We start from the raw sequence: 24680 nt of genomic DNA on the forward strand, positions 1-24680 counted from the left end.
AGAGAGGGTGGGTGGAGATGGGAAAGTCGAGGGAGTGAGCTGGACATGCGAGAGGGGGTGGCTGGTCCCTGGGATGTTTAAACCGAGACTATGGAGAGAGGAGATAACAGTGATAAGAGAGAAAAAAGAAGTACATATAAGATCAAGTCCCTGACCTTGAGACCTTGATGGTCTCTTTAGGGAGATGAGGTTTATGAACGTGGAATCATTAGACATAGGCAGTTAAAGATGGATTCTGTTGTGTGATTTCTACAGCAAGAGAATCCTGGGTTAAAATACTAAAGGATATCTCTTGGCATTTGCCAGAATGCTCATTAACCAGATGACAGGTTTAGAAACCCCTAAAACTAAGACAAATCCCCACCCTCATCACCACCACGCTCACCAAACATGACTTCAGCGTCTGCTGTGTACAACGCTCTCTGCGGAGGGTCAGGAGCAGGCAAAGCCGTGGATGTGGACGGCCACTCCTGTCATCTGCCCCCCATGACAGAAGGCTGAGCGCTGAGTGGCCATGGTGGAATTCAGAGGTGCCTGACATGACCACTAGGAGGAGGCTGCCTGGGGTTGGTCTGCACGAGATTTGTGGCTGCAGGAGGGTGGGGGAGGGGCTTTCCCAGGCACAGGGATATAAAGAGAGATGAGGAGGAGAGTTCAGCTTCGATTTGTTCGTTGGTCTCTCACCCTGTCATCTACGGAGATGTGTAGAGAGACCAGTTGCAGGAGAGGGCAGCCCTGACTTATTCAAGACTCCAGAAAGGGCAGCAGCTCAGGCTCCCTGGGACCTCTGTCCTCTTTTGTCACATTGAGGGACGCTCGCTCAGGAGGTCTTGCCTTCATGGGGCTTTGAGAACAGCAGACGTGAGCAGGAGTGGGGGTGTGCAAGGCAGATCATGAGAGGGTCCCAGTGAGACACCCTGAGGGTTCCCAGGAACGGCTGATCAAAGCAGAGGGAGGTGTTGGAAGGGTGCGCGTCTGCAGGAGGAAGTGAGGACCAGCACAGCGGTTCAGCGCTGTGAGTGGGATGTCGCAGGAACTCACAGACTGCTTAGCTCTGTAGAGACCAGCGTCGTGCACAACTAACTGTCTTTTCGAGCACAGCTCCGAGCTGTGTCGGTGAATTGTAGTACCTCTTTATTGAATTTTAAATGAGTTACCAATCTAGTTTCTCTGGAGATTGACTTACAATACAAACTAGCTGAACAAAGGTAAGTGCCAGAGGGGTACAAATATTCAGTCCAGAGAAACTTCAGGAGGGAAGAACAGTAAAACCCAAAATGTCACTAAAGACTTCGTGGGCGAGCTAGGGTATGTGGCCACGTGTGGCTTCATCTTGATGCTGACATCTTAGGCCAGTCAGTAGTCATGCTGGCACAAGCCATGTTGGCCATGAAGCCGGACAAAGTTAGGGGTCATGATTTTCCATAGTAAAAAGTTGGACAGGCTATTTTTATACCCTCCTGGACACACTCCATCGTCAAGCAAGCACCAGAAATCTCTTTCCACCTCCACACACCCATGGAAACATTGTGAACCTCAGCGACTGTACATCATACTTACGGTTGTACAATGTATATTTTCACGTAGTACTCTTAACATTTCATGTCTTAATTACGGTTGACAAGATTATATTAGTTTCACCTGTACAACGTGGTGATTAGACATTTATATACCATAAGCGGTGATCACCTCGCCAAGTCCGGTACCCATCTGTCACCGCAGAAGTTGTTACAATACGATGCAGTAGCTAACCACAGCAGCAGAGGACTTTTTCTCTTCTCCCCTGCCCTTTATTATTTTTGATACTTAAAAATAGGATCAAAGCAATCCACTCGCTGTTTTCCTTTCCCAAGGAACTGAGTCGAGCGGAAAACCTACGAGCCTATGGTAACTTGAATCGCTCACTGGCTCGTTTAGCACTTGGAAGAGACAGCTAAGTTTTAGCGACTGAGCGACAGCCCCAATACCGAGCGTGATTAATGACAACGCAGACCATTTCCTTCCCTCCATCCAAACCGCACCGCCGGTAAAGAGGCCAACCGTCTCTTAGTGCTTAGGGCCCGCCAACCTCCAGAGCTGCGGATTCAAAGCCACATCCCTGGCATTCAGGGCCTAGGTACGTCCTGGGTGAAGCTGTGGGATCTTCGGTGGCAAGGGTCCAACCTTTTCTCTTAGAACAGGTACTGAGCAAGTTGTGCAGAGCACAACACTGCACTCTAGTGGTCAGAAGTCAGAACTGGAAACAGAGATGCTTGTTTTTATTTTTCTCCCACCTGGAACGTACGTACACACAAGCAATAAAAATGACTTCTATTCTATGCAATTGCCTCTCTTCTAGCCCTACGGATGAAAGTCTCTCCATGAAGAAAATGGTTCATCGGTGACTTTAAACTTTGGGAGATATATGTCCCTGACCGTCTATAATTAACTCACAGGGATCTTCTTCAAGAATTGTATAACCCCCATTTCCAGCTGAGTGCCTTCACACAACCAGTAGGGTAAGCCTGCATGTGTTCAGTGTGGGCAGTGGAAAGAGTTAGCCCTAAGTCAGCCTAAAGTTTCCTACTAAATATAACTGATCTTGCTTGAAATCACTTCCAGGTCATTAAAATACAAAAAAAAAAAAGTGAATGACCATAAATAACTGTTTGGATTGTTGAATTTTTCATTATATTAAGGTGACCAACTGGGTAACGGTATTTGGATTAAGTTATATAATCTGCTACTAATTTTATTCACTCTCATCAGAAAACTATTCTCAGTGAAATCAGCCTCAGAAACAAGAGGAAGTATACTCTCTTGTACACGCTGGGCGATGGAATATGAAGGGACAGTCCCAATTTTGTTTTAGTTCTTTAATAATGACCCTCAAGACATTTCAGGTCATATCTGGGAAATGCTGACAACTATTTTAACTTCACCCTTATTTGAAAGTTCGAAATAACAACGAGAGCCCAAGGGATGCTGGGACAGTGAAGCCTGGGTGAGCTGTTTACTTTGCACGTGGGCTTAGTTGCATAGGGCAGGGCTCAGCACACCTGCCCCTGCGCAGGTGGGACCTTCATGCCAAGGAGTGAGGACATCCATGTGCTAACACACTCAGCGACAGACTGTGGACTTTCCTACAACATCCATTGCTCATCCTGTTTGATTTTTCTCTCTTTATCAATGCATTTTGTCCATGAGTAGTTAAAGAAAAGCGCAGCTTTTCCACTGCTGAAATATCTTCTCTATTTCTGAGAACAATAGTGGTTGTGCCTTTCCTGTAAGGTTTTATATGCCCGTGAGAGTCCCCTTTCGGAGTGTGTTGTCCTCAAGTTGAATTTTAATCACAGAACATGGACTCGTGTGCACACTGGCTTTGCCTTTCCCATCCCATGTGACATATTTGTCCTCATCTACGCCACCAGCTTCTGATCGTGGCTTTGTCCACAGACTCGTCACGGTGCTCACATGCCTGAGAGCAGACACCTTCTACTCAGCTACTACTCTGTCTCAGCCCAGCCTGCCACAGACTCAGCTTTCACATCCTGGCCTAAATGATGGCCTGTGTCACATCTCCTTTGGGCATCTGACTAGTACAAGTTCCTGTTCAGCTTCACTAGTCCAGTCTTGGCACTGCCATCTGGTACTGTCCTGGCTGGGCCACAGGGCCCAAACAGGACACTTCTGCCTACTGCATATCACCTTTCCTTGTGGTAGGATGCTGACATTTACTCCCGGTGGTTCAAATAAACTGATATCCAGCTATCCACCCACTCAGGACAAAACAAATCTAAAGGTTAAGAAAAATATGAAGAAGGCAAATGTGCAAGATAGCGCCTTAGAAGAGGGTACCAATATCTGAGTAACATACAACCTATCGGAGACCTTGATGTCGGCCCCATTGAAGTGGAACCTGCGGACCTTGCAGAAATGCTGAGCTCCCCTAGACAACTCAGGTGCAGAGCTGACCACGGCTGAGACCAGGCGGACCTACTAGAGCTCCAGAAAGGAACTTGTTAATGAACAAGGAATGGAAGGAACACTTTTCTGTGGCTGTCTCCTCACCATTTCTGCCTGGAGAACTCTTCTCAAAGTTCCAGAAATAATGTGCATAGTGGTCCCTCCTCGGCACCCTGAGCTCTGTGTTCCCACAGTGTTTAGTTCCACTCCTGCTATGGTGTTTATGACGCTGCTTTGTAACCTGTGCTAACGTGGCACCACTCCCTCTCTGGATGGTGAGCTGCCGTAGAACAAAGGTTGTGCCCTCTCACCTTCGGATCCGTGGCTCTCTCTGTAGTGATGTGCAAATACAGACACTTAAGCAGTGCTCGGTGAACTCACACACGTTTCACTGAAGCTTTTAGCAGTGTGGGTGCCCCGAGCACCGGCCACAGAGAAAAAAGCAGGCGTCAAACCTGCAAGGTTGGATATTTAGACGGAGACAGAGAATTCTGCTTCACTTAGGGTATAGGCAGCTTCAGGAGGATGCCCCTCCCACCTTAGCAATGAGAAAAGCCAGGTAACCTACAAAACAATAACTGTTTTCGAGCACATCAGGACGCTGAGGTTGTAAGGCAGCTGAGTGAACTCAATCCTGAAGGGCGACAAGGGTATCAAGGGGAAACAGGTGACAGAGGCCATTTCACCTTTGGCAGAGCGTGAGAGGAACATGGAGCTGGCATTAAAGCAGGCTGGAAGAAAAGAGCTAAAATGTTGGCAAGTTATTAAGACCAAGGACAGGCTGCGGAGATCACTCAGAATGCCCGGGAGCCTCCAACACAGGAGAAGGTGTCCCCATGCACTGTCTTCTTCCCCTTCCCCAGCTTCCCACTGTGTGCAGGGCAGAAAACAGTCCCTTACACGGGTGCATGGGTTCTGAGCAGAAGCAGACCTGTTGCGGGTGGGGAGGGACTGGAAAAGGTTCAGGTGCAGGATCCTGAACTGGATACAAAACAAAGGAATGTAACCACAGAGAAAGAGGCGAGAAAATCTCCCGAGCCCAGAGCTTCCAGAAGCTTTGCAGTCAGGAGCAGCAGCTAGGTGAAACAGGACACCATAGATGTGGCTCTGTAAATCTCACTGCTGCCACCTGCCTGTCGGCACCTGCAACTGTGGAGCTTCTCTCTGAGCGGTCTGGACCAGTCTCAGGCTTCTGCTACCAAACCGGCCAAAATCTCATCTCCTCACCAGTGTCCACAGCCTCGTGCTGCTCATTTCCTCCATGTGTCTCCCACAGGGCCACAGTCAGACCCTAGCTGCAAGGGAGTCAGAGAAACATCATTTTAATTTTTAATTAGGGGGGAACTTTTCTTTTTCTGCAGTTCAAGCATGCACCCTAACTGTAGTTCAGGAAGGGACCCTGGAAGGGGGTTGGAATAGGAGTTGAAAAAGGCAGTCCATAATATCCACTGTGCCTCCCACCCAACCAAATACCACGGCATCACCGTGCGTCTTTCCTTCGTAGTGCCAGAACGCTGAGAATGAGGTAAAACACACATGGCTGTTCATTTATGTTTATTTTTTAATGTCTCCCTCTACCCTGTTTACTTGTGAGCCCACACTCATGCAGGCACCCTCTCCACCTTGCTCTTTGCTGTGTCCTCAGTTCAAACGACACGCAGTGTCTAGCATATAGATGGCTCTCTGTCAATACCGGTGAATGAACAGCAGGCCCACCCGAGGACTGAATCAAAACAAAATGAAAAAAGATTACCCTTTCCATGGAAAAACACCTGTAGGTAGAGGCACCGCATTTCCATTCAACTCTCTGAGATGCCCAGGACGAAAGTGCGTGACGGAGATGGAAATGGTGTGTGTTTTCCTCGCCTTGCTTAAAGTGCACGGGGAACCATTACAATGTGCTTGACGTGGGAAAACAGGCGTCTCTGGCAGGTCGCTGGCCCGAAAGAAAGCGTAGGCCAGCAGCTAGCACCATGTTTGGGAATGCCTGGCCAGGCTGCAGGGCACAGTGGATCTCTGTTAGGCATTCACAGAAATTCCTGGAACTTCTGCCAGCTGGCTTTTCAAATGGATTCACTGGCAACAGAAAAGGAAGGGGGAAAAAATCCAAGGTTTTAAGGTGCATTTTCTTTTTTCATGCTCCTTAGACAGCTTAAACAAGGCTAAAAGCCTGAGAGGCAGTCCACAGTGGTTGAATAATATCCAGAAAGGGAGATTAACAAGAAAGGAAGGAATGTGAGTTTCAGAGAACTGGGGGACCTTTCTCAGTGTTAGTGTGAGAAGAATTCAGGGCTCTGTGCATTCAACTTCCTAGTTCTGTGGGTATCCACCCACCGCTGAGCCCACTGGCCTTCCCTTTTCCTTCACCAGGAAGGGGTAGAAATCAAGGTCAGGCACAAGGACACACTCTCCCAGCCCTGCCCTGGAAGGCTGCTGTTGGAGAACAGAGGAGGCAGGCCCTGCTCTTATCTGGCTGCCCAGGGAGAACAGGAAATGTTTTGGAGCCACAGAGAAACCTTGGCATGGAGACATTCTGTCAAGTGATTAATTTGTCAGACTTCTGTATTTCAAAGGCAAATGGCAATGAACAAGCAAACAAATGTGCAGCAAATTAATCAAAGTGGACCAAACCTCTTGGTAACCGTCATGCCTTTTCTTTTTGCAGTGGGGGGTCTTCCTTATGACCTTCCCTCCTACAGCTGTATAATTTGTACAATCTAACGACCCTTAGACTTCGTTGCATGTGAAATACGGCAATATCCTGTGCCAAAGGGGAAGGTTGGTAAAAAGAAAGTTGCTCCCACTCGTCTCCTCTCATATGAGTGACAGTTTATAACGAGCGCATGTTTTTGAAACCTATGTTCTGTCAATGTAAGAAACGTCCACACCTACAGAGAGTTTTAATAAGAGTTTATCTGAGCCCAAACTGACAATTGCCAGGAAGCAAGTTGTCAAATATTCTGGAGAACATCAGGTGTGCAGCCCCTTTTCACACACTCAGAAGTGATGGAGGGGAGCAAGGTGGGGATCCAATTATAGGACAGTCGGCAAGATGATGCCCTCTGTCACGGGTGGTCACACTAACGAGGGGCCTGAAAAGAGGCATTTCAAATGTGTGTTAACCTAAGTGCACAAAACAGTGGACAGGGCTTGCTTAAGGTGACGATAAACCTTTTCCTGAAGGAGTGATGTGCCTTGGGCAGGACGAACCACCATCACCTGCCAGATTTTAGGATCAAATCGCCATCTGAGGCTGCTTTCAGAAGAACCCCGTCTTTGTCCACAGATTTGAATTTTATTTTCAAGCTCATGTGAAAGAAATCTGTCATTTCCAGAAACATCCAGTCTATCTATCTTAGTGAGCAGAAATCTCACGTGTGTGAGGCAGAGATAAAAGTGGAAACCAAAATACAAAACACTAGTTAAAACAACAGGAGAGCAAATGGAGAGCAACAGAAAAGATTACATCAGTGAATTAACTGGAGAGGGAGGCATTCTAACCAGGGCCCTAAATTCAATTACTGGCAAAGGACAATTAGACGATAAAGACAAATTAATAAAATGGGAGATAGCAGGTGAGGGGAAGAACAGAAAAGGGAGAGGAAGTGTTGGCGCTGGAGGAGGTCAAGGGAGCTGGTCTGTCACTCACTTAGCAAGTCATCCATTCACTCAACAGGTGCTTATTTTGCATAAACTCTGTGGAAGGTGGTGTGAGAGATAAAATAAAGGCAACAGAAGGGAAGAAGCCTAAAGGGATAAGCCGTCCTTGACCAAGAACTGCAAACTCTTTAGATTGGGAAGGTGACTGTAATACCATCTGATTAGCCCATTTAGCTGCGTTATTTATAATAACCAAGATATGGAAGCAACCCAAGTGCCCATTAACAGATGAGTGGATAAAGAAGGCGTGGTACCTATACACAAGGAAATATAACTTGGCCATAAAAATGAAATCTTACCATTTGCGAAGGCATGGAAGGACCTAGAGGGTATTATGCTGAGTGAAATAAATCAGACAGAGAAAAACAAATACCACATGATTTCTCTTGTATGTGGAGTCAAAGAATTAAATAAATGAACCAACAAAAGAAAAACAGTTCTTAGGTACAGAGAACAGACTGATGGTTGCCAGAGGGGAGGCTGGTTGCAGGGCTGGGTGAAAAAAGTAAAGGGATTAAGAAGTACAAATTGGGAATCTCAAAATAGCCATGGAAATGTGAAGTACAGCATAGGGAACAGAGTCCATCACAGTGTAGTAACTATGGGTGGTGCCTGATGGGTACCAGACTCATCGTGGGGATCACGCTGCCAATTATGTGATTGTCTAACCACTGTGCTGTACACCTGAAACTAATAAAAAATAATATCGAATGTCAACTGTAATTGAAAAATTAAAAGAATAGTCACCTAATTTTAAAATGAAATATTGTTTGGCTGGCATTTAGAATTGCGGGGCTTAAGCGCAAAAAGGATTGATCTCTTTGCTCCATCTAGTGTTGCCTCTTGGAATGACATGCTCCTCGATGCTCCACAAGCCAAAGGAGGTGCAGGGTTAAAGCGGGGAAGCTCCACAGTAGAACCACCGTGCGGGGAAATGCTGCAAGACCGCACCTGCCTCTTCTTGAACATTCTAGTTGATTTTTCTCATACTTTAATGATAACATCGTTGGTTAATTCAAATCAACGTGAAAGGGAAAAGAAGTTTATTTCTTTAATATCCCAGAATTCACATGAGAGAGAATTTGAGGGATATGGCGGGATACATATTTTTTAGAAGATTTTATTGATTTATTTTAGAGAGAAAGGAAGGTAAGGAGAGAGAGAAAGAGAGAGAGAGATCTATCTGTGAGAGAAACATCAATCAGTTGTCTCTTGCACGCACCCCCACTGGGACCTGGCCTGTAACCCAGGCATGTATCCTGACCGGGAACTGAACCGGCGCCCTTTAGCTTTGCGAGACAACACCAAACAACTGAGCCACACTGGTCAAGGCTGGATACACGTTTGCACAGCCAAAAGCCGAAGGTGCTACAAGACCACTTTCCAGGAATATTCTTATCGACACGAAGGTGCTTCATGTGGCCAACGTTAAGCCAATGGGAGTTCAGAAGGTGCTTTCTGGAAGGGCCTCCATGGGACACCTGTGCCAGAGGCCAGAGAGGAAGGGTCTCTGTCTCATCCTCAGAGCTCTGGAATGAGAGGCAACTGGCAGGATCAGCTGTGGGCCCCGCATACACCAGTGGAGGGAGAAAAGAGAGGGATAATCCCATTTTTTCTTAATGAGGAAAATTTTGGAACAGACATTTCAAAAAAAACAAAACATACCTACAGTCACATGAGGAAGTGGCCAGAGACATTAGTCATCAGGGAAATGCAAACTAAAACCACAGTGACAGACCATTGCACAATCAACCAAAACAGCTAAAATTACACAGACAGACAGTACAAGTCTGAGCGGAGGTGCAGAGCATTGGAGCCCCTGCGTTTCTGGAGGGGGTGTAAAATGGTTTGAGTGACTTAATAAAAGTCCTGGCTTTTTCTTTTTATATCTTAAAACTAAAGATATAACTACCAGCAATTCCAATCCTACGTATTTACTTAAGAAAAATGAGAACCTGGGTCAAAAAAAAAGACATACCCTGAGAATTTTCATAACAGCTTCACTCACAATAGGCAAACCTAGAAATAAGACAGATGACCATCCACAGAAAAATGGATAAACTATAGAATTCATGCAAAGGAATACCACTCAACAATTAAAAAAAACTCTAAATATACACAATAACATGAATGAATCTCAAAAACATCATGGTAAGTGAATACATGTAATGCATGATTCCACCTACTTGAAATTCTAGAAACAGGATAAAACTTCTCTACAGTGAAAAGAAATCAGAATAGTAGTTGCTTCTGAGACGGGAAATGAAAGACAAATCAAACAGAAATGAGTAAGAGGGAACTCTCAGGGGTCAAAGTGATAATGTTCTACATCTTGATAGTGGTTTGCATTTATTCAGAATGATTGAGTGATGAACTTAATATTTGTCATTGTATGTAAACATAGAAATTGTTCGAATGTTGAACTCTAGTTAATGACATCCCTTCTGAAGACTTTAGAGGTGAAGGGTACGAATGTCTGAAACATACTTTGAAATGCACCAAAAACAAGATAGATTAACAGAGGGATAAATAGATGGATAATTTTGTGATAAAGAAAATACACTAAAATGTTAATTGTAGAAGGTAAGAAGTAGGGTTTTCGGGTGTTCACTGTTCAATTTTTTCAGCCTTTCTGTCCCTGTAAAACATCGGTCAGTAGAGAGCATCTCAGCGACTACTCCGAAGCTCAAAGCGTAAGTCTCCTCGAGGCTGTGTGAAAAGCAGACACTCTGAAGAGCTATTTGTGGGGAATATAATGTGGTCATTGGTATAATATTTTGGATGAAGATTGAATGATAACTATGTTATAACAATGTTAAAAGCATACCCTTATTTTTAAGACATACATTTTAAAGTCTCTTAATACCTTCAAAGAAGTCTTTGTTGATGGTATCTCCTTAACCAAGCTCCCCTTTTGATGGGCCCTGGACCAGATGGGTGCCTGGCTGTAACAGTATCTGAGTACACAGGTGGTATTTTACAGATAGAATCAGGCTCTGTTTTCCCAGGCCGTGTCTGTGCCTACTCCTTGAGAAACTCGTTGTTCATCTGATGTAATTCCTTTCACCTGCATACAAGCTGTTGTATACAATTTGCTTGGAGCGTTCAAACCTCAGGGGTTCTGCCTGTCTAGTTTTCTTACAAGAATTACTTGGCTTATCTGAGTAAAAACCATAGCAATAATTTAGTGAGTATATTCTATGTGCCAAACATTTATATATATATATATATATATATATATATATATATATATAAAAGATTTTGTGTATTTATTTTTAGAGAGAGGGATATAAATGAGGGAGAAACACATCATTGATTGGACTTGCAACCCAGGCAGCTGCCCTGACCGGGAACAAACCGACGACCTTTTGCTTTGTATAACGACACCCAACCAACGGAGTCACACTGGTCAGGGCCAAACATTATTTTAATTGTCCCTAAACCTCACAGCAATTCTGCCCATTGGTTACATTGTCTCCAGTTGACAGAGGAGGAAATTCATGTTTGGGAATGAGCCTGAGGTGGAAGCTTATGAGACACACTCCAATCTTTTCTAAGAATGTCCCCGGCCTGGGACTGCGGGTGGCTTTCTCAGCGCCTCTGTGTACTCGGCTGGTGATGAATGTCTCAATATCCTGAAGACGGTCATTCCAGCTTCTCCGCAGGGCCTTAGGGGCTCTGCCGCAGGTCCTTGATTATGATCTCTTCCTGTCCAAGGTGTCTGTGTGTGTGCGATCTTCTCGAAGCTTTCACGTGCAGTGGCTGCTGCTTCTCCCTTAGCCTGAGCTCCAGGTTCAGTGGGACAGAGGCCAGTTTTTTAGGGTGCCCCCAGATAGGTTAGAATGTAACCGATAAGGTTTACTCTGCAACCTTCCCTTCAAGGGCGGCGCCCAGGAATGGGGCTGCTGAGCGCAGGAAGCGGGTGGGGAACTAGTAAGGAAGTTCAGCCGGTTTCTTGTTTTTTAAAGTTGCAGTGGAACGAGGCCTTGAAGCTTCTTAGTCTGCCATTTGCTGATATCATCCCTTGAGACACTCTTATATAGTTAAAACAATCACTTAAAAAAAAAATCAAACGCAGACAATGTATTTGGCAAAAAATGGGCAATAAATTTAAGTCAAAGCTGATTTCCATATTATCCCAAAAAGCTCTTATAAATCAATAATAAAAATATAAAAACCGAGTAGAAATTTGGCCAAACAACAGAAATAGGTAATTTTTTTAAAAATGGTACCATTTCTTTGGATGATGTTAAAGTGTACATTCACCTCTTATGTGGGCCTATTTCTACATCAAGTAAAGAATAATAAGTAGCATAAATGGTAGGTAGAAAATAGACATGGGGAGGTAAGAATAGTATAGGAAATAGAAAAGCCAAAGAACTTATATGTACAACCCATGGACATGACCTAAGGGGGGGAATGAGGGTGGGAGGGGGTGTGCAGGGCAGAGCGGAATAAAGGGGGGGAAATGGGACAACTGTAGTAGCATAATTGATAAAATACATTTTTAAAAATAATAAGACTAGCGTTTTATAGAGACCGTAAACTCTGTATTGACATTTTCTAAGTTTTGTCAGGTTGGTGCGTTTTCTCTCCAACCCTTTTCTCAGTAAAACTTCCTCCTCCCCACATTCCTTCCACTTTTACTTCTCACTTTTTAAAGACTGGTTCTCATGTTTTTTATTATAAATCATTCCATAATACAGATTAAGCTTCCTCATAGGTGGCAAGAAGTGTGGTCAAATTAAAACCAGAAAGCCAACGTTCGCGCTTCCTGTCTCATACCAGGCCCAGTAAGCAGAGACAAGGATTCGATCTTTACGGGCGCTTTATTCAGATGGCAGCTGATCTGAGAAGACAGTGGGTTTGTACCCTATTGGACCATCTTACATTTCCTCTCAAGCCAGCCTTTTTATGACAGAGAACAAAGTGCTATGAGGGGTTTTGAAATTCAGGGAAAATTAGATTAAAAAAACTGCAGCATTCTCACCCTGGGCGGTTAGCTGTCCCACGGCTGCGATGTCTGACTCTCCCTGGAACACAGTGGCTTGGACGCCTCCAGCTGTGCCCCAGGCAGTGGTCTTTGGCTGTGTCCTGGGAGGTCAGCTGTCTCTCTGGGAGTGGTGGGCTGTACCTGCAGTTCCTGAAACAATAGCTTTAACATACCCATTACCTACTCAGCTTGTTAACTATTTACCTTAAACTAAACTCGTCCAACTCTTGAGTCCCCTATCAAAATCAATTGCCCAACCCTTCCAACCTGGACCTTCTTTTTGATTTCCCCTGTTGACTCAGAATTTGCAGTATAAAGTGGAGATCAATCTTCACGAGCATTAATTCTCACCAATGACCAGTTCAATATCGTTGTGGTAACTCATCACAGGTATGCTCTGCTTTTTGAAAGTTTGCATTAAGCCCCTTTGCTTTTATGAATGACCTATTCCTCTACCCTGTACCTGTTTCCTCTAGGTGCAAGAAATCTGAAGAGGATTTTTCCTTGTATGAAAAAAAGGCGAGCAAAAATAGTCTTCAGCTTTTGTATTGCAGCAGCCATTCTTGAGGTGGCATTCACCCCAAGCAGCAAAAGTGGCCACCAGCAGCTTCCCCAGAACCACACCCCACAGCTCAGCCTCAAGCCACCAGAGCTGAGAGGTGCGTTGGTGAGCCTCTGGGTTTTACGTAAATTTGATTTGTGCTTCCACTAGAAAGATGTGTCCTCCGGTATCAGAAAAGCCAAGGACGGTTTGTAAGGGCGTCATCACACTTAGTGTAAAGCTGGATGTAATTAAGCGATTCAGTCATGGTGAACAGAATAAAGACATTGCATGTATTTTGAACTTGCTTATGTTCAGAGAGAAAAAAGTTGGGAAAGCTGCTGAAGTTACTATTGGTCCTGCTAAATTGCAAAGTGGCCTCTTTTACTGGGCATTCGGAAACGGATAAAATGAAAAGCCTATTATTGACTGGAGTGGGTTGATGGGTGTACAAAGCATGATATTCCGTTAAGTTCTCTGATATGAGTATCTAAGGAGAAATCAAATTTTTTAAGAAGTAAAACTACACTGTAAATACATTATTTCCACTTTATACAGGTTGTCTATTTTCTATATCATTCCTGCTTTTATTTTATTAGTGTTATTTTAGATTTTAGATATTATTTGGTGTGATTTGGTAGCTTCTGTTTTGGGTCTAGTAATGCTCAAAATCTTATGCATATTAAATTAATGATAATCGTTTCTTCTTTTTATGCTATTTTGGCTTATGAAAGGTTTCAAGGGAACATTCTACTTTCAGATGGTAGGAAAAACCTGTACGTACTTTGATACTTTGAACTTCCTTGTGCTAAGTGAGATTATTTAATAGTTTCATCTGACGTTTCGGATTATGTTCAGTGGGTACCCAGTGGACACCAGAGTTGGAAGAGCCTTCAGCCGTGCTATGAGAATGTACACATTCGCACTAACCCACTTCGCTGACTGAATTAGAAAGTTATCACCACTTTTCCAATACCTTGTAAAATTATTAAAAAAATAAATAACATTTCAGGTTAAACCAGAAGTTCTGTGTCTTAAATGTTGGCTTCTTTTTCAGAGGGAAAGTTCAAGTTCAATCCTGCTCTGTAGATGTGAGTGAGAGTGATAGAAAAGGCATAGTGGTACTTCCTCTTTCGTTAATGTTCTTGCTGAGTTTGTGACTTAGTTGAACTTAATTTAAACCCCCTGCAGCTTTATGAGCAGAAATGGAACCGACACTGGTAAGAGGCATTGTACCTTTACTTTAGGGAGAGGGTTCAAAAAGAAAAAGAAATACCTTCTAGAATTTCAGGTGCTACAGAGCAAGACAAGTCCTTTCTGAATGGTGGCTGTGAAGGGAAACCCGTGAGCGTGGTTCGTAAGGACCATTCAGACACATCAAATGCTCTGCGGTGAATGTAACTATTTATTTGGGTCCATATATTCAGCACATTATGAACCCATGCGAAGTTTTAATAATGAAAAGATTTAGTCTCACTTTGGCTTCCTGTTAACGCGGGGAGGACTCATTGGTCTGATCTCTTTGTTCCTACTAATAAAAGTTTATCTCAAAAATTCTTAAGAGTCACTCTAACTCAAACCTATGCACAATATCGATCCTTTTAAACACCCAACAGCTAAGTCCGAGACTCCGGAGTGGGCACTTTACACCCCGACACGCATTTATTTCTTGCTCTTAATTCTGCAATCAAGTCAAGCTGGTGACCAGTTTCAGCTGCCCCAGGCTATTTTAGTGCTTGCTTGTGTGACACATTATGGCAACCTGGGGCATGTCCTTAGGCAAACCTCTCACCTCACTAGGTTTCATTTTCCTCACTTCTCAGGCTAAGGAGTTGGATTATGTGATCTCTGCAATCCCAATTGTTATATCGGGCCCTAAATCAACAGTTATAATACTGTATCATATCCACAATAAAAAAATATGTTCATTTCTTGACAAGCACATTCCTTTAACTCGCTGGAGTCAGTAAAGCGAGTTGAAGACTAAACAGCAAAGCTGAACTTTCTCAGGGGCGCATCTACGTGCATCCTAGCAGGTTCTGACTGTGGAAAGTGGAGCGATGTGAGTTAGGTGGGCCCTTGGCTCTGCCAGCACCGGCTCCTTCTCGGCTGTGAAACTGGGTCTCTTCTCTGATCAAAGGGTTAGTGTCTGCATTTCCTTCTCTTACAGTGTTGCCAAGAAGAGAAAGTGAGATCAGAGAAATGGAAGTCATTCGCTTTGATTAGGGACTGAGGTTTTTGCTGACCCTCTGACCAAGCACGGCTCAGTTTTAACAGGTTTGCATCAGCCTTTGGTTAACAAGAGAGGAACTCACTCTCAGTTAGGGATTCATTAACTTCTGGGTCCGGCCCTGCGCACACCAAGGGCTGGAGTCCCACTCTCTGAACTTTCTCTGTTGCTAAATCTGTGACCCTTTCGATGAAACCCAGGAGACTGTACCTGAAGAAGAGAAAAAGAAGCAGTGTTTAGGAAGCTACTTAAAATGCCCCTTGCTGAGATTTTGTTTCTTTCACCCTTCTTAGAATGCACCAACTACACAAGGCTTTAAAAAAAAAAACACACAAAAAAAACAACACTTAACTTTCACTTTCGAGATGGCAGCACACTCGCCACACTCTCCTGGTGAACTCAGCCGGATTTGGACTGATGAGGAAAAGGAAAGCCGCCCTCTGAGTAAGAGAAGGTACATATTTTAAATTCCTGTTGGGACTGGATCTCTCCTGCTGGGTGAAGCTGGAAGGCAGGTCGGTTTTAGCATTCTTTGGTCTTTCTTTAATCTGGTGCTTGAAATCTAGTCAGAAAAGGCAGACAGTAATGGGAGGGAGTGTGTCACAACTGAGAGTACAAATAATAGCAACAATTTCTAATTAACATGATAAAACATTGTATAGAGGAATTAAACAAAATTTTTTGTTTCCTCTGTAGAGTTCTCTAACCGGACAAGTACATTAGGGAAGCTATGGAAATCATTGTGCAACAACCTTAAAAAAAAGTCACAACTTTGTTCTGAAGCTACAAAGCCCTGTGGGCTTCAAGGAGCTTGTCTCCTTTTCTCGATTTTCTGGGCTGGAGAGGAGTTAGGAGTGGGAACTTTATGGTAATGTGCTTGAGAAGGAGAAACACTTTGGCCGTTTCTAGGAGTAAGAAAATGGCTTTCTTTGGCCTAATAAAGGAAAAGGATAAAGGTGAGAAGTGGAAAAACGTTCAGGTGTATGAGAGGAGCAGAAATTAGCCCGGGCAGATGTGGGTTAAGCCAGATGGAAATGGAGTCAGCCTTGGCTAGTGCTAGTTTCAGGAAGGCGCCTCCCAACTTCACAGTGTGATTTCGTGTTGGCATGGGTCTGCATACAGTGTATCTGTATAAATTTAGGGGGGAAATGCAAAGTTTACAAACCAAACGGTACCTGGTGGTAAGTCTAAGCAGCTGGCGCCAGACCCACGTCCTTACCGCGGGCATGTCGGTGCTGGCTTGGACAAAGAAGTGTAACTCTGTGCACCCTGAAAGGCTTTCAAAACCGCAAGACCTACCGACTCGGCCGTTCACGTCTTCTCAGCCTCCTTTGTTCTCACAATGTCTCATTTAGCAGCAACTTATTCTTCACTGTCATTTCATCCCCGAACTGTATTTTGTTTGTTTTACTGAAGCACATCCCAAAATAACCTTTTCATACAGGCTACATGGTTACAGATTTACTGAATCTTTGCATATCTCAAAACACTTCCCCTCCTTATCTTTAGTTGCTCATCTGGAAATGAAATTTTAAGTTCAAAATAATTTCTCCTGAACATTTTTGAAAGCTCATTATTATTGTTTTCTAGTGGCTGATGAAACGTTTTATATCATTCAGGATCTTTCCTTTGGAAGTAATTGATCATACATTTCCTGAGAAGGTTTTAGGGTTTGTGAGTGTGTGTGTGAATTGTTACAATTCTTACCTTTCATCAGTTTATCTCCGTGTATTTTTTCCTTCTCGCTTCTTCTACCTAGCACCTGATGAGTCTTTTTCCATCTGATGGACTGTACCTTCAGATCTGGGGATGTCTTTCAGTCCCGTGGGGATAGACTTTGTACATGGAGTTGTTCCTCTCAGTATAGTCGTCCCTTAGCACCCACAGGTTCTGCATCTGTGGAGCCAGTCAACCACAGATCAAAAGTATTAGGGAAAAAATACTATGTTGTTGCTGACCTGTACCGTGTAGTTGGCTTTTGATGGTTGCATCTGTTCTGAACGTGGACAGACTTTCTTGTCTTGCCATTATTTCCTGAGCAATATAGTATCACAACTGTTTACACTGTTTTAGGTATTATGAGCAACCTAGAGATGATTTAAAGTATACGAGAGGATTGCACAGGTCATATGCAAATACTGTGCCATTTTAGATAAGGGACTTGAGCATCCCTGGGTTTGGGTATTGTGAGGGTCCCAGGACAACCTGTGATTCTATCTCTATCTATAACCCTTCCAGAAAAGGTAAAAGTTACCTAGACAAGGAGAACATATTGCAAGAATTGTACCTAGAGTTTGTAAATAGAGGTAGGACCCGGATAGGCCTGGGAGGAGAGGTTTGGGAGAATCTTAGAGAGCAGGAGCTGGTCCCTAATTTCCAGAGTGCACCATTCCCATATTCTCTACCAATCTGAGCGCTTTGGTAAGAGGCATCCTAACCAGCTTGGGTTGTGATGTTTCTCACAGTCTGTGTATATAAAATTGTGTGTGGCTTTAGAAATGCTTAGAAGCCTTATTTCATAGAGTGAATACGATTCCAGTAATACGAGGTTTTAAAGTAAACTATAGTAGAAAAAAATCAAGGCAGTGGTCTCTGGTGGGGTGGGATGGAGATTGGAATTAACAGGTAAAGGGTGGGGGACTCTTTAGGGTTCAGATTACACAGGTGTATGTACCTGTCAGAACTCGGGTAATGTATGGTCATATTAGTGCATTTCATTGTACGCAAATTTTACATCAAAAGAAAAGCCCTGACGAGAAACATTGAACTGAAGGTGGTAATGCACACTCTTTACAGGAAAGGGCTCCTCAAATCATCCGTTTAAAATATCAGTCATGATGACGTTTAACTAGTAACAATTACACGAATTTTACATAAAAATCAAAGCAGCTTAGACAATGTTTCCTAAGCAATTTTTTACACGGTATGTAAAAGATTCTTATTAAAACATTTAAAGGCCTTGGATTTTGTGCACGGTGTGTCAGCAAGAGCTTACATTTATTAATTTCACTCTTTTAGACCAAGTAGTAGGGTAAAATGACCCATGGATGCCTCATAACCCAAGACTTTCTTCTCATTCTTTAAAATGAAATTGGGAAACAGAGCACTTGTAAAGGAATCGAGGCTCCTTACATGAATCTCAGCTGTAGTTGCTCAGCGAAGATGCTGGTTGCTTCCCAGCCTGTGCAGACAACCCAGGTCTGTACTGAAGCGCTCCGCTTAACCAAGGTCAAGTTCCCAAGGAGCTTCTTGACTCTCTCTAACCATCCATGAGTTTCCTTGAATTTCAATTATTTTACATGCTTGGCTCCCTCTATTATTTCCTTCTTGTAAATGGCTGTTTAATGGCTGTGGCTGTCATGTGAGAGAATTCGTTTGCATAGATTTTTCTTTATAAAGCAAAAAATGTACAAAATAAGACATAGCTGTAATGACCACTTTATGAATCATGGATTATCATACTGATTAATAGTAATAATAACAATACAATTAAATACCACTTTATTCCAGGTACGTCAAGACTTTTAATCTTCACAACAACCCATGGAGGGGCTACTCCAATCATCTCCTTACAAGATGAGGACACTAAGGCCCGAGAAATGAATTAACCTGCTAGAGGCTACACAGTGGAGGATCCAGGATCAGAACTCAGAGGGTGGAATTCCAGGGTCTGTTCTCTTAATGACCATGTTTCTCTAAGTCTTACTGATTCTGCATGAGTGTTCATTTATATAATCGTAAAATAGCGAATGGTATTTGTTGACTTCAGATTTTATGAATTGGTCTAGACCAAGTATATCTGACTTATCACAGTCTTAGGATAAATGCTAAGGTTTTATATCTTGAAAATGTCACACAATGTTGAGCCGACACTTTTAGGAAATGCAAGGGAGGAAGACGTGTGCAGAGAGTACCGGGTGCACATTTCCTATATCACAAGGTGAGGCTCCAGAGGGTTTTTTTCTCAAGTTGATTTATCCATAAATAGACTTTTATGTATAGTGTTTAACATTATAATTGTAACAATAGATTAAATGAAATTAAAAATAACCAAAGAAAAATTATGAAGACATTGATGAAATAATATAATTAAGTTCCTTATCTTTATAGTGGGAAGAAAATACTTGAAGTCAGTAAACAAAGAAATAGTAGCATAAGTAGATTGTTTAGGTTTCTGAAGGTGACCGGGAGAATTAAAAATAGAAACTGTCCATGCTGTTGCAAAGGGTATAAGCTCCTTCTTTCTTTCTGCTGCATAGAATTCCATTGTGTAAATATACCATAGTTTTTGGATCCACTCGTTTGCTGATGGGCACTTAGGTTGCTTCCAGTACTTGGCTATTGTAAATTGTGCTGCTATGAACATTGGGGTGCACAGGTTCTTTTGGATTGGTGTTTCAGCATTATGCTAAGTGAAATAAGCCAGGTGGTGAGGGACAAATACCATATGATCTCACCTTTAACTGGAACATAATCAACAAAAGAAAAAAGCAAACAAAATACAACCAGAGACATTGAGGGGGGAAACAGTCTAGCAGTGGCCAGAGGGGAATGGGGTGGGGACAGTGGGAAGAGGGGATTGCAGGAACTATTATAAAGGACACATGGACAAAATCGGGGGGGATGGTGGGGGTGGGGGAGGGAGGTGGGTTCAGCTGGGGTGGAGGGGAGGGAAGGGGAGAAAAGGCATACAACTGTAATTGAATAACAATAAAAAATAAATTAAAGAAAAATAGAAACTGTCAAGAGACCACCTTAGATCATTGCCACTGGGTGGAAAGGGAGCGTGAAGGAGGGGTTGTATGTTCCATTTTGTACTTTCTGTGCCATTTGAATATGTCCATATGATGTCCTGCTTGTATGCCATAAGAGTTGTAGGAAAGGAATCATGCATAGTCACATCTGGGTATATATTTTATAAGGAATGTACCGATGCATGTGAAAGCGTGTTATGAATGTTGTTGATAGCTTTTTAATGTTTCTTCTATAGGACAAAATCATGAGCCAGAGTCTATTGCATCCTGTCTCCTGCTTTTTGGGACTGTTGCCCTTTTGGATGCTGTGTGCGTCTTCTGCCCACAGATGTGCTGTTCGACGTGAGGTAGCCGACTGCAGCCATCTGAAGCTGACTCAAATACCCGACGACCTGCCGGCAAACATAACAGTGTTGAATCTAACCCATAATCAGCTCAAAAAATTACCACCTGCCAACTTTACAAGATACAGCCAACTTGCTATCTTGGATGCAGGATTTAACTCCATCTCCAAACTGGAGCCAGAATTGTGCCAAAAACTCCCCTTGTTGGAAATTTTGAACATCCAACACAATGAGCTATCTCAAGTTTCTGATAAAACCTTCATCTTCTGCGTGAATTTGACTGAGCTCCATCTTAGGTCCAACTCAATCCAGAAAATTCAAAATAATCCCTTTAAAAACTTGAAGGTAAGATAAAAATGCATTTTCATGGAAGAAATGAAAACTATGTTATCTAATACTAAGTTATCAAGTCACATATTTCACCTTAGACCGAATATCTAGATATCCAGATAAAGAATGAGAAATCTGGTCCCCCCCATATTGGGGGTTGGGAGAGCGAGCGGTGAGGGGAGCCACACACAAATATTACCATTATGATTGGAAATGTTGTAAAAAGAGAAAATATCATCTTAAATCAGGTTCTATCTTAATTTTAAAGACCTCTGCCTCTCTGGCTTCCTCCCGTTGGAAATAGAACTTTTTTAGATATAAGAGGTAGAGATCAGAGATGAAGTGGAACATCCCATGAGAAACACAGCAAAATAACTCTCAAAACTGCTGATTTAGTACCCGAAATAATGAAAAACAATGTCAAGTCCAAAGTCTGACTTAAGTAAGATTAACACATTGATACATGAAAAGGTGTTCGACTAAAGGTTTCCTACTCTTGATTTTAGAAATCTCCTCACAACATTGCTTTTCCAATGACTACTTACAAGTTCTTTCAGTACTTTGCTAGAATTTTAAATCTGTGAAAAATGTAAAGTGTGGAGTAGAAACAGTTTTATAGTTGTCTGTATGGAAAATGATAAAATAATTAATCAATAATAATACAAGAATAGACTGTGTTTTGCATACTCGCGACTGCAAACCTACTTTTGCCCACCCTGTATTATTGGCTCTGAATCTGAGACCATCATGCTTTTCCTAAGCCAAAGCCACTTTCAATACTAGTTTTTTGTTCTGTTTTGTTTTATGGACCTATAACAAACTGATCATTAAATTGACATCAGATGTCAAGAAGAACATACGTATTTAATTATGCTTAGAAACATTCATAAAATGATTTGCTTAGAAGCCATTTGAGATTCCTTCTTGTGTCTTCTCAGATTCTGATGGGGACAAAATGTCTTTGGGCACAGAGACCTCAAAATCTGCTTAAAGTAATAGTTGGAAAAATGTTATTTTTATTTTTAAAGCATAAATAAATGTTTTGTTCTCTTTAAAAGGTATAAGATTTTGCCCTAATAGATATAAACTTTTCCTTACTTTTTACTTGAGTTGAAAGCTTACACGTTCAAAAAACAACTTAGGGTGAAAAACATCCCATAACACTGAAAAAAACAAACAAAAATTAATATTCTCTACAAGCCACAATGGAAGTTTACATGGGTATTGATCTCTCTCAGAATAAACTTCTTTGACCCCCTTTTCCCCCCATTACTCTCCCCTTCCTTACCCCCCTCCCCACATTCAATCCTCCCCCGCTCTGCCCTGTTGTCCTTGTCCATGGGTCCTTTATACATGTTCCTTGACTTGACCCTTCCCCTTCTTTCCCCTGTTATCCCCCTCCCCCTCCCCTCTGGTCACTGTCAGTTTGTGCATTATTTCCATGTCTCTTTTAAAGAAAACATTTCTTTTTCCTGTTGTTTAGTTTCCAGGTGGACAAATGACACTATATGTTTGGTAAGCCGTGTGAATATTCCTTACATCATACATAAATGTTTATTAGTAATAAATAAGTAAAAGCATGCTTATTTTGACTATTCCTTATGAATAAATAAGCTTAAGTACTTTTATTTTGGTAAAAGAAATAACGTGATTCTTGATATTAGAAACTAAATCCTTGCAACAATAGTATTTTCAGCCACGGCAAAGATTTTTATTACTCCTACTGCCAGTTTTCTCTAGAATAACCGTGAGGTGACATTTTGCTTTTGAGTTAGTCGTAAGAGTCACATGCACTTAGAGGAATTGTTTTCGGTGGCAAGACTCTGACTTATATACATATTTTTTCTCTCCCAGAATTTAATCAAATTAGATCTGTCTCATAATGGCGTACCATCTACAAAATTAGGAACTGAGCTCCAGCTGCAAAATCTCCAAGAGCTTCTCTTATCAAATAATAAAATTAATGTACTGACACGTGAAGAACTTGATTTCCTCGGCAACTCTTCTTTAAAAAAATTAGAATTGTCATCAAATCCAATTAAAGAGGTAAGAAGTGGGTAAACCTGTTTTGAGTTCTTCCTTCAAGTGTGGGCAGTCTCTGGCTGTGGCACTTGGACAAGAATCTAAAAAATGCTACAGAAAGAGGAGATGCCTTTTGTCATGTTTTCCAAAATCCTTCCCACTGACTGCTTGGCCGCTGATGTCCTCTCAGAAGGAACGGAGTTTGGTAGCCATTTAGGAGCTGGGGCTCTGCTGCTGGAGAGAAGCAGGTTAGAATCCTCATTCCATGGCAGGCCTGCACTTGGACCTTGGGGAACTTAACCTCTCTGGGCCTTAGTTTACTCACACGTGAAGTAGAAATAATACCATCTATCATGTAAAGTCTCTGAAAGAACTAACGTAGCATGATGTTTGAACACACAGGCTTGAGAGTTGAATTAGTGGCCTCCCTATCTAGGGCTTATCTTTTATTAAATGGGCAATCAAGCAAATTATTCAAGTTCTCTTTTCTCTAGTTGCCCAGTTTTAAAGTTGGTATAACAATAAGGATCACTTTACAGGGTTGTGTGGTTAAAAAAGAAGTATCACAGGGTTTGGCATGGAAGTGTTCAATGAATAACTAGCACTAGATGATTATAAAATCTTCCTATAACAGAGCCTTCCTTAACTAACCCTCTCTTTGGGATCCACAGTCTCTGATTTGTTAACAATTTTCATATGCAAGTATGTCTGTGTTTTGTTCTTTCCAGGCTGAGAATAAGAATATTAGAAATCTTAAATTGCTCTGGCTGGTGTGGCTCAGAGGCTTGAGCACCAGCCTGCAAAGCAAAGGGTCACTGGTTCGATTCCCAGTCAGGGAACATGACTGTGTTGCAGGCCAGGTCCCTAATAGGGGGCGCATGAGAGACAACCACACATTGATATTTCTCTCACTCTCTTTCTCCCTCCCTTCCCCTCTCTCTAAAAATAAATAAATAAAATCTTTAAAAGTAAAATTAAAAAAACTTGGAAAATAAAAGAAATCTTAAATTAAGTCAGACTTTATAAAGCTGTATTAATTTTCAGACATAAAAATAGTATACCAAATTATTCTGATAATAATTAAATATTTTATGCAAGCTACTCATGTTAATTGTTGACAGCATTTTTTTCTGTTTAGAACGTTTTGTGTAGAAATCTTATAAAATATATAAATAATGAGGGGGAAAACAAAAACCATGCAAAACCCACAATCCAGAGACCGCCAGTGTTGGCATCTGAGTATGTTTATCTCCAACTTTCTTTCTAATAATAATAATAATAATAATAATAGGCCCAGCAGCTTGAGTTCATAGAGTAATTACTGTGTATCAAGCCCTATGACATGTTATTTATTTTTACACAGTCCTGTAACCAACTTATTCCTATCATCATTTCACTCAGGGGAAGATTAAGGGACTCATTTCAGGTCTCCTGGGTGACCGGCAGGTGACGGAGCTGGTTCCTGGTGGTGTGAGACCAGAGACTGTGTTGTGTTGGTCATGGTATGTCCTGTGTTTGAGGATGACCATGTACCCTGCCATTTAAAAGAAGCATATCATGGACATCCTCCATGTCATTAAGAAGTATTCAAAAACTTAATTTTAGTTACTGCAAAATAATCCTACCATATAAATTTATCATAATTAGTTTACTAATTTCCTGCTTTGCAGCTCAACTTCCTTTACTTGCAAGAAAGCATGCTTTCTTTCTCACATTTCTGTCTTTCCTCCCATTAGCCCCAAAACTCATGAATGACCCAGTAGCAATCAGAGCCTCTTTGCTCTCCTGGTGTTTAGTCACTGGGGACTGGCTACTGTCCTCTCTGGACTCCTTGCCATTGTCTTCTGCTCTCATGCCTTCA

The 24680-nt window shown here is 42.3% G+C and overlaps 1 protein-coding gene across 7 annotated transcripts in view; it reads left to right on the plus strand.

Annotated features, from left to right (window-relative positions):
* The window catches only part of TLR3 (toll like receptor 3), a 402871-nt gene that overhangs the window by 375082 nt on the left and 3109 nt on the right, over nt 1-24680 (plus strand). For 2 of the 7 annotated variants that reach the window (XM_053916625.1, XM_053916626.1), the window contains 3 exons: nt 18880-19037; nt 20360-20812; nt 22652-22843. In XM_053916625.1, coding sequence (XP_053772600.1) covers nt 20369-20812; nt 22652-22843 — 636 coding nt within the window. In that variant the 5' untranslated portion in view covers nt 18880-19037; nt 20360-20368. Of the gene's footprint in view, nt 1-15127; nt 15885-18879; nt 19038-19235; nt 19310-20359; nt 20813-22651; nt 22844-24680 lie in introns of those variants that run through there. The other 5 variants (XM_053916627.1, XM_045197220.2, XM_024562695.3 and 2 more) reach the window with 5 other exon arrangements.

The sequence above is a fragment of the Desmodus rotundus genome, chromosome 13, assembly GCF_022682495.2.
Source record: "Desmodus rotundus isolate HL8 chromosome 13, HLdesRot8A.1, whole genome shotgun sequence".
NCBI lineage: Eukaryota > Metazoa > Chordata > Mammalia > Chiroptera > Phyllostomidae > Desmodus > Desmodus rotundus.